Below are 16,339 nucleotides of genomic sequence, written 5' to 3'. Positions count from 1 at the left end.
TGGAGTTCCCTGGGTTCTGAGGGATTTCAACATTCAGGCTGAGAGTATCTTGTCTGGGACTGCTCAGGATTTCATGGCCTCCATCACAACCTTTGCCCAACATGTCAATTGTCTGTCACATAGAGCAATGCACACTCTAGACTTTTGTTTTTTCCCAGCTGCTTATGAGGGTGGCACTCTGAATGTTGAGTACTTTGATGTAATCCCTTTGTCATAATCAGATCATCACCTGCTGAGATTTGGACTGATGGTGACTTCTCCCCTCTGCTAGTGGAAAATGGATCTGTAGGGTTTCTGGAGGTCTTGGGGTTCCCAGCTGATATAACTTGTGCTCCATTGAAACTGTTCAAATGCAGAAATGACCCAGGCTGTTGGCAGGATTGTTCATGAGTAGCCTCTCAGTTTGCGAACTCCCATGGCTCTGTGGTATACACTGGAGCTGAGAGCAATGAAATAACATTGGAGACAGTCTGAGTGCAGTTGGAGGAAAAATCCTGGAGGAGGCAAACAAACCTTGGTGTGCCTACAATCAGGTATGTTTAGAGGCAGTGAGGGCAGCAAGAAACAACTCACTGCCTTTATTCACCTCTTTTTCTGGGGCATCTGGGCCTATTACATACTGGCCCCAGAACATCTTAAACCCATCTGGAACCTGTTGCAATATATTTGTATTTTCTGACCTCTTCCCGGGGGTGGGGGAGACCTCTTCCAACTCCTGAGACTTAGGCTCCAGAGTGACACCATTTGAATCAGTTGAGGTACCCAGAACACAGCCCGGTCCACTTTTATTGGATGAGTTTCAGTTGGTATAGCTCAAGGATTCTGACAAGATGCTTGGACAAGTTTGTACAACCACTTCTGTATGGGATCCTTGACACTTCTGGAATTCAGAAGGAATTTTCCAAGCTGGGAGAGGGGCATCAAAACACCAAATGCAGTTCAGTGTAAGCAAATATAAGGTAGTGCATGTTTGGGACAAAACATCACAACTTTAAGTGTGGGCTGATGGTATCTGAGCTAGCAGTGACTGATCAAGAAAGGACTCTTGGAGTTGTGGTGGAGAGTTCCATGACTATCTTGACTGCAGTCTGCAGCTGCTGTGAAAAAGGCAAACTCTGTGGTAGGAATGGAATTGAAAATAGAACTGCCAAGCTAGTACTTCCTTTCTACAAATCCTTGCTATGACTACACTTAGAATATTTTGTACAGTTTTGGGTCACTGAACTTGAAAAAAGCTGGTTTTCCATGGGGTTAACAGAATGCTACACTGGATAGGCCATTAGTCTGATCCAGTATGGCTTTTCTTATGTTCTTGTGATCCATTTCAGTCAGGATTCAGGTCAGGTTTTGGTCACTCAGTGCCCTCAGTACTAAGAGAGAGTTATGCTGGGAAAGACAGGGAGAGTATGACACTGTCAAAACTCCTAGATCTCTCGGTGACTTTGGATACTATTTGACCAATAGTAGACAATACTATCCTTCTGGGATAACTGTCTTAGTTGGGAGAGTGTGTTACTGCACTGCGATGGTTCTGCTTGGAGAGCTAGCTCTAGAAGGTGATGCTTGGGGAATATTGTTCTCTCTCATATTTTCTATAGCACTGAGTTCCTCAGGGTTCTGCTCTGTCCTCCATAATATTTAACCCTTACATGGAAGCACTGACTAGGGTCATCTGGAGTTTTGGAGTGTGTTGTTCATCAGTATACTGATAACATGAAACTCTATTTTTATATTTCTCTCTTCATCAGGAGAGGCTGTGGATGTGCTATATCAGGAATGGATGAAGGCTGCCACTCTGATGTGCAATCAGGGCAAGGGTGAAGTGCTGTTAGTGGGTGGTTACTCTGAGTGGATGAAGCTACTCCTCTTGAAGAAGCAGATTCATAACATGAGGGTTCTCCCAGGTACATCTTTGCCACTGAGGCCATTTGAGCCTTAAGTGGCATGGCCTAGCTGTGCCCTTATCTGGACTGGAATGCTCTAAATTAGCTGAATGTACTCCATGTGAGTCTGACCTTGAAGACTAATCAGAAGCTGCAGCTTGTGGGATCTTAGGTCTCACCTTAAAAGAAGAGTCCACTTAATGCTTGCCATTATGATTCCAAGTCCAAATCATTGTGCTAGTTTTAACCTATAAAGCCTTACATTGCTTGGAACCACAATTCTTGATGGAGCACCTCTCCCAAGCACCATTTACCTGGAGGCTACATGGGATCCTTCCTCCAAGGAAGGCTTGGAGGGCAGGAATAGAGGGGGCAGCTTTTACAGTTTATTCCCCCCTTTCCATGGAATGACCTCCCCACTAAGGCCTGCCTGGTGTTAACCTTTTCATCTTTTCAGCACCAATTGATATGAGTATGGCCTTTTATTTTGAGACTTTTAAAGATAGGCCTCTTAAAGATATACCATTTAAAAGACTTGCCGGGGGGGGGGGCATCCCAGGTGTTGTACAGGGCTTACTAAAGTTGTTACTTTAGCTGTTTTTAATTTTGCTTTTAATTTTTTGTATTTTGGAATTTAGGGTATTTTATTGCTTTATTTTTATGAACTGTTGTAAACTGCCCAGAGATCTTCAGCCATTGAATGGTACAAAAATAAAAAATAAAAGCCAAAGTTGACACCACACAGCCCTGTCAACCAGCCTAGTGAAGTGCAAACCCAGTCACTGAATTGCAGAAGTAACATAGCTGTTAATAAGGCTACTGTTATACTTGCTGCATGTAGTAGTTGTGTTATACTACCAATTCGAATAGAAGGGAATTATCTGTATGAATTATACCTTGAGTTTTGAAGTGACTCACATCTTGCTTGCTTTCTAAAATCAACCTTAATTAAATAAACAGCTTCTTAGAAAGCTGCAAATATAAGCATGCATAAGAAGATTTTTCTTCAGTTCAGTCCAGAAGAGATGCCAGTATCAAATTTATTTGTTATTTAAAAAAATACTAAGTGGAAAGAAGGCAGTTTGCAATCTAAGCAAACATAAGGTCCACAGCTGCATGTCACAGTGAGAAGGGTGCCAACCATGGTGGTAACTCTCTGATCCTGCTATCTCTTGTGATTCAGGGCTATTGTGTACTGGGTTTGCTAGTGAAATAGTGTGGAGAGCAATCTCCATGGTAGCTAGAACTCACACTGCAAATTTACTAAATGATGCAACTGGAGGGGTGGGAAACTCACCACAGGGATGCCACTCTCCAGAGGAAACAATGGTGTATAGCCTAGGCCAAAGACAACTGAAGGTTTGACTTGTAGTGTTCCCTATTGTCATCCTGCTCATGGGTGAGCAGATTAAATGAAAAGTTAAGAGGCAGGATTATGTGGACTCACAACATATTTTAAGTTGTCAAACAGAAAGCTTTAGAAAAGTAGACAATCCCTCGCACCATAAATCAACATGGGGATCCACAACTTGATTCTGTACCAGATCACAGTATACACAGCAGCTTGAACCTTCCTTAGCAAGTGGCCATGCTTCTGTAGGGAGAACTACTGTACAGCTTTGAGAACTACTATTAATGTATGTGCAAATTATACAGTTTCTCATATAGGTTATTGGAGGAAGACAGTTTGTGGAAAGCTACAACATAGTAAGCCTATTGTTCAGTGTTCTTGATTATACCTCTAAGATCTACAAAAGGCAACCAATTTCAAGGTTTGTCAGTTGCATCAACATTTGAGTATTTTCCTCCTCAGAAGTGTGAAATTTGAAATGCCATCCACAGAGACAGGTCATCATTCAAGGGTAAAGCATCTTACATGCATGTTGGAAGACCTAGTTTCAATCTCCAACATCTCCAGTCAGAAGAGTCATGTTGCAAGGTGATAAAAGAGACCCTGGAGAGCCAAGGCCAACCATATTATAATACTAGGATAAAGAATCCAATCAGATATAAGCCAGTGTCCTATGAGCAGTATGAAAAGAACTGAAAACGCTGAAGGATACCCCTCATTTCTTCTTTTAAGTCATTTGTCTTAATATTGCTGAGGATTTTTCAAATCTTGTTTTGTAAATCTTAAGAAAATCCTAAAGACTTATTACTAATCAGACTGATTACTTAATCAGTTTGCACGAATATCTGCCTAAGGCTATTTAGAGCTATCTATTATTGGTATATTATGGTTTATTAGTCACTTTATTTTCAAGTATGCAGCTGGTTGGAGATAGGCTTTCAAGGTACTCAGATGTAATGTGATATAAGTGCCTGGAAGTCCTTGTTCAATTTTCAATTTGGCCATACTGTCAGATACTCTTTTTTTTGTTGGAGGCTTAAATGAGAGTTAAGAATCTTTTTGTTCTGATTTAGCCTCCTTAACACTTCCTCATAGTACACATTCTCAGTATACCCTCATTTTGTCCCTTCAAAAATAGCAACAAAAGGTAAAATAACAGTGTTTGTATTGGGATAGGCTTCGTATTCCATGCAAATGTATCTAGGTCATTCACAAACAGGACACTTTGAATATTCCTTATCAATCTTTGTAAATTGTGTGTGTGCATATGTGTGTGAGACAGAGAGGTGGATAGAGAGAAATAAAGGTGGATAGAGATCACATTGCCATACAGACAGTGATTTGGTTTGCATAAGGTAACAAGCAGTAGCTTCACAGAAGATTGGGAGAGATGCCTTGTCCCCATGAGATGTTTTCACCTCAGAAACATTACAGTAGTGTGCTAGATCAATTTTCTTTATTAATATTTTGTGGGTGTGGGCTGGTCTTAAAAAAAACAACATTGTGGGACATAACGAATGCTTGTAAAACAGATCTATAGATGATGCCCAGCTGCAAGGAAGGTGGCACAGTCCAAATTTTCTCTCCTCCTCTACTAAGTCTAAAACTTATTTTCACATGCAACAGAATGAGAGAGTAGCATGAACTAATTCAGTCTTACAATAAGGGTTACAGTTTTTAATACCTTCCTCTAAATCTTCTGCAATCTTCTATTTGCAATGAGTCTAAAATTATGAAGTATTCAAAAATAGGGCCCCCTGTCTCTATTCTGAGGTTATGTTCTGCACTATCACGCCAGGGCTCATTCTGCTAAGTTATTTTGTATGGTTTTAACTGAGTGAACTGTGTGACTACAAGGAAGTACATTTGGACTTGTATGAGAATTATGTAAATGGCACATGTATTAATTGCACTGTCATGAAATAAATATGTTGTTTAATCATGATGTGCTGGGGAAAAAGCCAGACACATTAGGTTCTGCTCAGCTATCTAATCTTGCATAGTGTAGATGCTTCTGTTCTACATTCTGAAAGAAGTCACATTAAAATATTATGTAAACAAGAGGTTTGGCAAGAGATCTAAAGACATTTCAGCTTGGTTTAAAAGAGTAACAGTAGAAATCAAAGCATAAAGCTGCGTTCTGTTCTTTGTTTTTTAAAGTAGAACATATTTTTCCTAAAAAATCTCTTAACTTAATGTGTCATTTGCAGTTTTAATTAATCCACTGCCTCGATATCTGTTCAGCTCTCTTATCAACCTCCCAAGTACTGGGTTCTATTACAGCATAGTTTTCTTAGTAATACAAAATCTTAATGTGTTCCCACACTACTTCCTCAAGTTTTGCATGTAGCTGTGCCCTGCAAAACTTCTTAAGGAATCTATGAAAACTCTTCTTTGTTGGAAGAAATGAACACTCAGGTACAATCTGCATACATCAATGATTGTAGGTAAGGGTGGGGGCAAATTTCTTAGGGTTTTCACTTGCATATCTTTGGATAGCTTGCTCTCTGAAGATATGTTATACCTTGGTATGCTTCATGTACAAGGAAGTGACTGTATACTCTATATCTGTGTAATTGATTTGACCTGAAGTCCCCTCCTTGTTCAAGAGAGAGCCTGATCTTTTGAAATTGTGTCTCAGTGTTGAGAGAGTCCACCTCCTTCACTCTCTCCCCCCTCCCTTTAATTTTAAATGTAAGTATGAAGAACTGGTTTGGGCTTGAGGGAATAAATGGAAATACTGTTTTTCTTACTTAATTTGTTTTGCATCTTTCTGCCAAACACGGTGCTCAAGGTGTCTAACAATAAAATATGCAAAGTAAAATTTGTAGTAAAACGTAATATAAAAACAGATTTATAAAAACATAAAAATACAAGAAGTAGTACCCACCAATTAAAACCCTTCATCTGCAGAGCTGCTTACAAGTCAAAGGCCTGCCTGAATAAAAATGTGTTCACTTAGGAAAGAAAGGACAATGGAGAAGGAGGGAAGCTTAGCCTCTCATAGCAGGGAACTCCAGAGCTTGGAAGTGGCTACTGGAAAAGCCTTCTCTCATATTTTTAGTAGTTATACCTCCAGTGCTGGCCAGACTTACAGAAGACCCTCCCGCAAAGATCTTAAAGCCTTAAAGAATACAGTTCAAATTGTGCTGGGAAACAGACTGGTAGCCAGTGAAGCAGTTAATAAAGGTTTCGTGTGCTCCCTGTAATCACTCTTAGGCAACCATTTGGCTACAGCATTTTGGACCAGTTGAAGTTTCAAAAGTCATGCACAACTGTGGCCAGTCATGCACCTCTCTAGAGATAAAAGCGACTGATGCATTAACCTTAACTATGCAGATGCACTTCTGGGCCACCCCTGATAGTCACCAGCAGTGGAAATGCACCTTTAGCAACCATCAAATCCTGGGCATTTAGGTTTAGACAAACTGTAAAACTGCTGGTGGTTATAGCTGCAGCCAGCATAGGTTAAATTCCTATTCCCTGAGCTGCTTTTTTGACTGACCAGAAACACTGACATCTTCTGTAGACTGAGCGTCTGCATCAAGGCCATTATTAATACTAGATCAGATCACCAGCTCCCGCATGCTGCCTGAGGGCTTTATCAGTGGCACCTCCGTGCCATGGAGCAAATGAAGCATCACAGAAGTAGCAGGAACTACAGGGTAGTCAGTCTGCTCTTCTATTTTTCCCACTGTGTGTCAAGGCAGGAAGGGGCCCTGATGGTGTAACTGGATCTTTCTGGCAGTCACAGCTTCCAGAAATCAGCTTCCATTTGTGGCTTTTGGAAAATGGAGACTCATGCTTATTTGTGGTATCCCCCGTGATTCAAACCTGAAGGAAGTGGGAGGGATGAGGGAGTGAAGATCCTACATTGAGCCTGATTATCCAGCTCATCAATGATACTTCACAAAACAAATCAACCTACTGTGGTTTATTGCCAGTGTGGGTTGTCATGCTGTGTGAACTCAGCCAGTATAGAGAAGGAAAAAAGAGGCTCTTCTTCAGACAAGTCAGTTTCCTACTTTGTAGGAAGGTAGATGCCTTCTAGAGCAGAGATCCTCAAACTCTTTCAACAGGGGGCCAGTTGAAAGGTGACGGGCACGGACTGGTGAGGTGGGGATGCCCAGGGGAAAGGGCCGGTGAGGTGGCAGTAGGCATGCGTGTGGAGCGGCAACTGGCTCAGTCGCTCGGTCGCTCAGAGATCTCCGAGCAAGTCCAAAACCATCTCTGAGCATGCAAGCCAGGCGCAGGGGGCCCAAAACTTCTGAGCTGGGCTGGATAAATGGGCATGGCGGGCTGGATGCGGCCCGTGGGCCTCTAGAGAGAGAAGAATAGAAATATCTCTAGAACCCCCCTGCCTCCATGACTGCTTTTCAAAAGAAAAATAACAAGCCTTACTCATCTTTGTTGCCTTTTTTTCCTCTTTCCATCTCTGGATGTAGTTCTGAAGTATATCACAGTTTTAGAAGCCAAAGCCATAGATTTAAAAATGCATTTTTATGAAGTATAGGTGAATCTGGAGTACAGAAGCCGTGCTGACATTCCATCTTAAAACTGATAAATACAGGTGGGGAGAGGACCCATCACTGTTCTCTTCTTGCTCCCCCCTTCCCTGCTTGCATTTACATTTCTTTTAAAGTTGAATTATTTAAAACATAAGAGAGCAAGAGAGATAATACAGTTTGTTCTGGACATATTGTTGCTTTCGGTTTTGCTGTCATTGTTTAGGACAAGCCTAGGGACTCTGGCCTGCAGGCCATGTGCTGCTTCCAAGGGCTCCTCATCTGGCCCACAAGTTTCTTCTGCTCTTTTTTTCTGATAAGCTGCTGGAAATGGTATTTAAAGGCAATTACACTTCAAATACCTTGCAGAGAATTGAGTTGTGCTTTTGCAGGATGAGAACTGTAGCACTGGGACATACTACTGAGTAGACTTGCTTAGAACTGAGCTGTGCTTTATATACTTGGGGGTGGGAGGAATGTTCAGATTGGTTAGAATTATGTATTACCCTTCAACCCCACCTACTGTTGGGTTGTGTTCCATCCACGCACCCACCCAGACCCTTCCCAACCTACAGTTTAGGCCCCTAGAAGAGAATGGTTCTGTAGGCAGGCCTGGATGGGCACTATGTTCAGGAGAGAGCAGCTGCTGGATCTTAGAACTGTCTCATGATTTCTTCTCTGACAGTATTGCAAAACTTCTAGTTTATTTGCTGATCGAAGTACCTTTATGCTGTGGTTTACTGGAGAATTCTGATTTCATAATTTATTCAGTTGTTGCTGTATCAGGTTATCCTCTATTGTGTTGTTATAACTCTTCTTATTATTGTGGCCTGAAAACTGCAAAGAGGACTTTGACAGGGCAAATAGAAAATGCTAGGCTTATTGGATGAGCTACTGATTTCTGTGCTACACCCAGGAATGGCTGCTAAAATACTTCTGACGCTTCCCTGAGAGAGAGCTCTGAAGCAATTTGAAACATATATTATCTGTTTGTAAAATGATTAGTTTACTAGGCACAACTTGAAATGCTCTGAACACAACCTTCATTTCATACTTTATATGAGTGATGTAATGCTTAGAGACTGTTTCTCTAGAATCTAATCTGACTAGTTTTGGTAAACCTCTGATCAGCAACTATTTTTATGTGAGGGAATGGGTGATGGTAGATTAGCACCCCCCCAGCCCCCACCCTATGAGTTATCAGAAATGGCGTTCCTGGAGCTACTGTGGCAGCCACTTACTCAGCACATCCAGCTGGCAGCTGGTGGTAGGGCTGGATTTGGTCCTGGACCTTCCATTGCAGATGCTACTGTAAATTTAACTGGGAGGGTGTAATATAACAGAAAAAGCACTCAGATTGGCTAATGTTGACTCATTAAGAGCCACACAGCAGGTTACTTCTTTAACAATAAGATAACCAGTGGGACACTTCTGTTAAATTGGAAGAAAATAAGTTTCTTTTTTTCTTTAGCAACAACATACCATAGATTGCTAATATAAGTGTGGGCAGGTATGCTAATACCATTTTATTGGCTTATTTGCATGGTTGGACTAATGTACGGTCTTTAATTTGCGTTTTCTTCTTTCTTTCAACAGGAAAGCCATTTACACAGTTGGTGAAGGAAATGCAGCTTCATCGAGATGACTTTGAAATAATAAAAGTCATTGGCAGAGGAGCATTTGGTGAGGTAAGATGCCTTTGGAGCTCTGTTTTAGATATGTTTATTGGAATGTTTTAGCAAATGCCCTGCATACTTTACTTTCAAGTTATTTCTTTTTAACAAAATGTAATTCTTCAGACTAAGTTTGTAATCCTATGCAGCTTTGGTCAGAAAACAAATCCTAGAACTTCCAGTATGCTCCTTAGCCATATTAACTTGGGCCTACTCAGAATTGTATATCTCCTTATTTATTTATTTATTTATTTATTTATTTATTTATAACATTTCTATGCCGCCCCATCGCAACAGAGCCTCAGGGCGGCTTACAAAGGATACATAAATACATAAATAATAACAGTATAACAATTTTTTTAAAAAATCATCTAAACATACATAGGACATAAGTAAATGTCAAAAAAGCTTCTGAAGCAATACATACTTTGGTTTTAACGTATTTTACAATTCTTTGTTATATATCCACCCTTCTAGATTCTGTATTTAATCTGTGACTGCCATGCAGTATCCTTTAGTTTATGGAATAGAATAATATATAAAATAGGTAGGAATGTCTTCATGACACACTTTTAATGACTGGTAAACTGAATGAACAGAAATTATGAAAACAAAGGGACCTTTTTTCATTTCTGTACTGTTGCTGAAACACTCTGGGTGGTTCACAACAATACGCAAAATACACAAACCAGAAATTCAATAAAATACTATATAAAGATTATCAATATACAAAATTTAAAAACAATTTAACAGCTAAAATAATTTCAGTACAAGTCAGAAGTATTAAAACAGCTGACATAAATGTCTCAGTATGCCATTAAGTAACAGGGAAAAGATTATAAAGTTAACCTGGAACCAAAAAGATGACAGAGTTGGTGGTTCCAGGTGGGCTTCAATTGAACAATATTCATATTTGGAATGAATATTGTTCCATATTTGGAGGGACCACCACTGATAAAGTCCCGTCACTTTTACTGCCCTCTCTTTTGGAAGTGGTACTTAGAGCAAGGCCCCAGATGTTGATCCTCGAGGCATTCGAGCAGATGTTGCAGTCCCAAGCCATGCAATGCTTATAGGTGAAAGCCATCACTTTGAATTGGGCTAGTAAGCACATAGGCAGCCAATTCAAGTAAGCCAGAATTGGTGTTATATGCTCAGACCTTCTGGTGCCAATTGTTAGTCTGGCTGTCCATTTTTCACAAGTTTCTGAGCAGTCTTAAAGGTCAGTCCCATGTACAGTACATTTCTAATTTGCAGGGTTACCAGTTCATAGATGACTGTCCAGATAAGGCCACCAACAGAAGTTGGAAGACATTACATGCCACAGAGGCCACCTGTGCCTCAAGTGACAGAAATGGATCAAGAAAGATCCCTGAATTACAACTGGGCTCCTTCAAGGGAGTCCGCATCCGAAAGCAGATGAAGCACCCTCCATGAGAAACACCACCCACTAGCAACTTCTCAGCCTTGTCTAGATAAAGCTTCATTTTATTAGACCTCAACAAGTCTATTTCATAGCCAGGCACTTACCATATTCACAGTTTCACCTGGTGAAGATATACAAGAAAGTTAGAGCTCCATGTCCACATCTCTCAATAATCCCACTCAGCAGGCTTCATGCACATACTGGGTAGAATGGAAACTATAACTGATACCAGAGGAGGTCCATGCTGCAGAATCTATGGAGCTGAGCAATATTCCCTATGTACCACCTTCTGAAATACCTTCCTACCCCTAACTCAGATGCTTGCAGCAGCAGAGATGCCATGGTTATTTATTTAAAACATTTTTATGCCACCCCCATCGCAACAAAGCCTCGGGGCGGCTTACAACAGGTTAGTGGTATCAAAAGCTACCAAGAGGGCCAGGAGTATCAACCAGGACATTCTGTCAGGTGATCGACAGGGTCACCCGTTTCTCTCCTGACCTGTTGAGCTACCAAAGCACTTCTGTAGAACTAGCATGTCTAAACATGCTCCATTATATCCTATGGCCATATCTTTGCAAATATAATTTCCAAACCGATGACCTTGGACAATGTAATGTAAGGATCAAAGCAGCATCTTTGATTCTTACTTTCTGTAAAATCGGTGGAGACTATCAGTAAGAGCTAACTTTTGTTGAGGGACTTAGATTCAGTCACTTTGTCATGGGAAGATTATCACCTGCTTAAAGTTTAGACTCACAGTGGTGTTTCCCTTTTGCAAGGAAAGGGGACCTCTTAAGGTGTTGGTGAATGACACCAGATTAACATTCTAAGAGCCCATTTAGTCATGTACAATACTGCAACATATATTCAGATAAAAAGGACTATCTTATGCAGATAATGACTGGGCTAGTACTTTTGCCTTCTCAGATGCAAAACCTAACTGATAGACTGGATCTCAAGTGATCTTGTATGTTTTTTTTAAATAAGTTTTATTCAAAATTTAACCCTAAAACAAAGAAAAACTAAAAACAACATCAATCATCAGAAACATCGGACCTGCTGGGTCAGACCCCACATTTTTTTCCATTTATGATAACTTAAAAACAGATTTAAATCTATACAAAGTCCCATTTCTCTAGCCAATAATAAAAAGAGTCCCAAGTTTGATAGAAATCAATATCTTCTTTCTCTTTCAGTGACAAAGTCAATCTATCCGTTTCTGCACCGTCCAAGAACTTTTTTAGGATCAGTTCGTCGGTGGGAGGTTTTTCACTTTTTCAGTATTGAGCAAATGCAATCCTTACCACAGTAATTACATGTAAAATCAAATAAATTTCTTGTTTACTAATATCAACAGGTATAGTGCCTAACAAGAAGACTTCAGGTTTAAAAACTAAGGATTCTTGTAACATTTCTTCAAGCCCTTTATGTATTTTAATCCAATACTTTTTCGCATTATCGCAAGTCCACCACATATGATAGAAAATACCCGATTAATGTTTATATTTCCAACATCCATTTGACATATTTAGAAACATATTTGGTGACAGATACCAACTATAAAATATTTTATACAGGTTTTCTTTATACAAAGTTGCTAATGTTACCAATTCTCCATCATTGTGGATTGATTGGCATAAGTTTTAAATCAGTCTTGTGGATTGATTGGCAGTCTCTGACTGCAGGTACATAATGCTTTTGGTTGACTGAAAGGGTTTGTATATGTGGACTGGAGCATCTTATTTCTTATTCCTCACCTCTTCCTCCAGGTGGATTGACTTGCTATGCATTACAAGCACTTTTGAAGTTCTCCAGGGTTTGTGGGGAGACTTGGTGGGCAGCATGTGGAGATTTTGGAGAGCACCACTTGTGCAACTGCTTCTCCTGCATCATTACATTTGGAAAACTTGATAAGTGACTTGCTTGGTTCTCCTTGGATTCCAAATACATGAGTTGAAAGGAAAGAGGCACAGTGTGGTTCCTGTGCTTGCTTTAGGCCTGTCACCAATACTTTTGTTCCAGTCCTAGAATGGAAACATAGCCTTGTGTTAAGGGCTGTTATTTGCTACATGGTCTTGATTCACCTGCAAGTTGCTTCTCTGTTTAAAAAGATACTTCCAATCTTCAAGGCCAGGTTCAAAATAATAATAAACCTACGTACAATATTATTTCTTTCAGTGACCTGTGGAAGAGATCTTTTTACTCTTCATAGCTCCTTTTCTGCTCTGCCTGAGCATTCTATGACTGTTGTTTTGTCCGCTTTTACTACAGCCTTTTACAGCTTTGGGTCAGAATAGCTGACCTCTGGGGTGGCACTGTTTTAATCAAACTCTTGCTTTCTCTGTGAATGGTTCTGTAGATAATGGAATTTTGATCCTTAGTGTGGTGTGGGTTTGTAGTATGTGTAGTGTCATACTTCAGTGCAATGTTTGTTTGCATCAAACATGTAAACTAGGAAGGATAAGAACAGCCTTCATGAGATGTGGTTCTTGAGTGCCTGTTTAGGAATAGGTATCATTTTATGGCAGTATGGCAGTAAAACTCCCATATCCACTGTTTCAGTTGACTGTGGTCTGAAAAGTTAGAATTATTTGGAGTTTTGCAGCCTACTGCTCCACGGACAGCCATGTGGGGAATGCCCCTTTTCCCAGTTGCTGCCATGACAGGCAATGGTGGGGTAGGTGCTGGACTTGGGAGCAGTCATGTGGCGGTGCATGAGGCTCACAACACAATGCAGGACAAGCTTTCCTGGAGTGGACTGCATCTGGCATGTTGGGTCTTGTTTTAAGCTAAAGGTTATTCAAGTTGCAAATGAGGTAATTGTAATGCAGCTACTAGTACTTGTATGGTCAACAGTATAAAAGAATTAAGGGGTGGGGGTGGGGGTAGAGATAGTCACAGTTTTTCCACTTTCATGGGGCTCCTGGACCCCTAACCCCCACAAATGTGGAGGGCTAACTGTACAGTGTTGGCCACTACCCACAGCTTAAATCATCTGCTGGGGGTGGGGGCGCTTGGAACCTTTCCTCCATAGATATGGGGGTCCTACTGTACTTATGAACAGTAATATGATTGTTTGACCTCTGCACTTTGGAACTGCTTGTAAACCCAACAGAGAGACAGACAGTGCCTTCGTGTACTTTAATCTTACTCAGGAAAGCTGCCTTAGCATCTATAATCTGTGGAACTTAAGTAGTTTTAGTGTATCTATTAGAAATTTCTTTAAGAAGCATTTTAAAGCTATATATTTTTCAGCACAATGCACACAAGTTAGAATTATTATACAGTACAATAGAGTGCTGTAGTATGGAGGTGTGAACAGTCTAATTATAATGGTGCTCTGTGTGTTTAACAAGTATTACAGATGTTCAGATTAACAACTTGATTAAAGAAGCATGTACCAAAAAATTGGACATTAATTTGTGTTTCATAAAAAGTAAAGTATTTCTATGTTGGTGTCTACAGTTGACTAACATTGTTATAAAGTGCCATTTCTTTCCATAAATAGTTCAAAGGGGTACTTAAATAGGCAATTGAAGCTGCTTTTCAGTTCAATGTAATGCAAAATTTTGTAGTGAAAACAGCAAAAAGAGTCACATAATTTTAAAGAAGAACACATTTTATACCATAAGCTTTCATGCTCATGTATTCCCTTCATTATATGTATCTGATGAACTGAACTCAATACATGGAAGCTCATTTCATAGTAAACTAAAGTACTATGAGATTTTTACTCTATTGAAGCAAAAACAAGAGAGCTGACCTTCCAAATTATGGTAAACACTAAAATGGGATCGTTACATGAAAGCAGAAGTGTGTAACTTACACATGTGTGGGATCTCAGAGGTGATGGCCATTGATAGTCCCTTCAAAGTGTCCAAGCAACACATTGGAGAAGCTTGTCAATGGTTTGCCATGGCCTTTTTTTTTTTTTTTTTTTTTGAACTCAAGAAATTTGTGCACATATTTTGTTAATATATTGTTTTGTTTAATATATTGACCTTGCACAGGTGCAGAGGTGTATGCTTCTGAGGGATCTGAAATGGGAAGCCTTGGCTGGGCAACTTTCTTGGAGATGTCATCTTTCGAAGAGACATTGACCCAGCAAGGCTGCAGATAAATTTCCTGAGCACCAGAGACTTGGGAAAGGATAGAGAAGATGGTGATACTGAGAACAGTCAGGTCCAACCAAAAGAAACTGGAGGATCTTGCTCTGGAGGGGGTGATCTACTTGCTACATAATTTCACAAGCAGATATTCCTTGTACTTTTGCTTTCCCTTGACAGCTGCCAGGAAAGCACAAAGTAGCACAAACAATCTGCAGTTATGTGGGTCTGGACAGGATTTTGATTTTGTCTTACAAATTTCTGGAAAATCTGGTGTGTGATGTCTCACTCAGCCATGACACCACCCACTTAAAAGCTGCTCCATATTGGCAAGTCCGTTGCATCATACAAAATGGCACCCCTGGGGAAAGAAATAAATGGCCGGTATTTGGTTTTTCCCAGAGACTAAAGAGCAGAATACCAAGTGAGACCTCTCCTCCCCAAATGTGATATCTGTCATAAGCAAATGAGGACACTGAGCAGCTGCTGATTGCATTTTTGAGTCTAGACAGCAACTTTGATTAAAAGAACAGGCTGCAATTGCTTGGCTTGTCAGTCTAAAAGACTGATGAAATGAAAAAGGCTTCTATATTTTTCAGTGATCTAAGAACCTGGTTTGATTGGACTGGCAATAGTATAAGGGGATAACTGCATATTCAGGTTCAGTAGCACTTCTTCATTCGAGATTTTATCACACTCCATGCTTAAAATGTGCAGAAATTTATATATGCAATATTACTAATCAGTGTAGTCATTTTGTGGATATGAATGCAGCCTTGGAAACACTCTCGCATTCCCTGGACTGCTCTTCAATGGCCAGGAAACTAACGAGCCATGCAAATCATTTTGTAAGTAGCCAGTCTGAGAGCAGTGGCATAGACTTTTCATGAATGAGGTACTGATGAAACATCCTCATGTAATCAATGCAATGAGGACTGCCTGAACTAGTGCCCAGGTCAGGATGGTGACTGTGGAGCATGTACTGCTTCATATGTTGCTGCTTTTGAAGATAGTATAGAGACATCCATACTTTTCTTTTTAACCTCTTAGTCTAGGTACCTTTTGGTAGTTAATCCTGAATATGAAGTAACTGTGTGTTCCTGTGTCTTGATCTCCTTCCTATCCTTTGTTGCCTTTCTTGTGTTGAATTCTATATTATAAGCTTCTCAAAGCTTACAAGTACCTGTCTATCTCAGAGGAAGAGATATAATCCCCTGCTTCTCAGGAACAAAATCCAATAATACACATGAGTTCCTTCTCTAGCTAGGTAACAGCTTGCCTAACAAAATGTTTGAGTTGTCCGGGGAGTAACATCTGGGGACATTGTCTAATCCTGGGCATTAGTACTGGGTTAAGACCCTCTGTATGCCCCAGTACAAGCTAGTCAATAGA

At 40.3% G+C, this 16,339-nt stretch overlaps 1 protein-coding gene across 1 annotated transcript in view; it reads left to right on the top strand.

Annotated features, from left to right (window-relative positions):
• Positions 1–16,339, top strand: part of CDC42BPB (CDC42 binding protein kinase beta) — a 133,890-nt gene that overhangs the window by 31,366 nt on the left and 86,185 nt on the right. The window contains 1 exon segment of the mRNA XM_044435862.1: positions 9,336–9,427. Within this exon segment, the coding sequence (XP_044291797.1) occupies positions 9,336–9,427 (92 nt within the window).

The sequence above is a fragment of the Varanus komodoensis genome, unplaced genomic scaffold (assembly GCF_004798865.1).
Source record: "Varanus komodoensis strain SLA01 unplaced genomic scaffold, ASM479886v1 scaffold3, whole genome shotgun sequence".
Classification (NCBI taxonomy): domain Eukaryota; kingdom Metazoa; phylum Chordata; class Lepidosauria; order Squamata; family Varanidae; genus Varanus; species Varanus komodoensis.
This window is presented reverse-complemented; position numbering and strand designations above follow the sequence as displayed.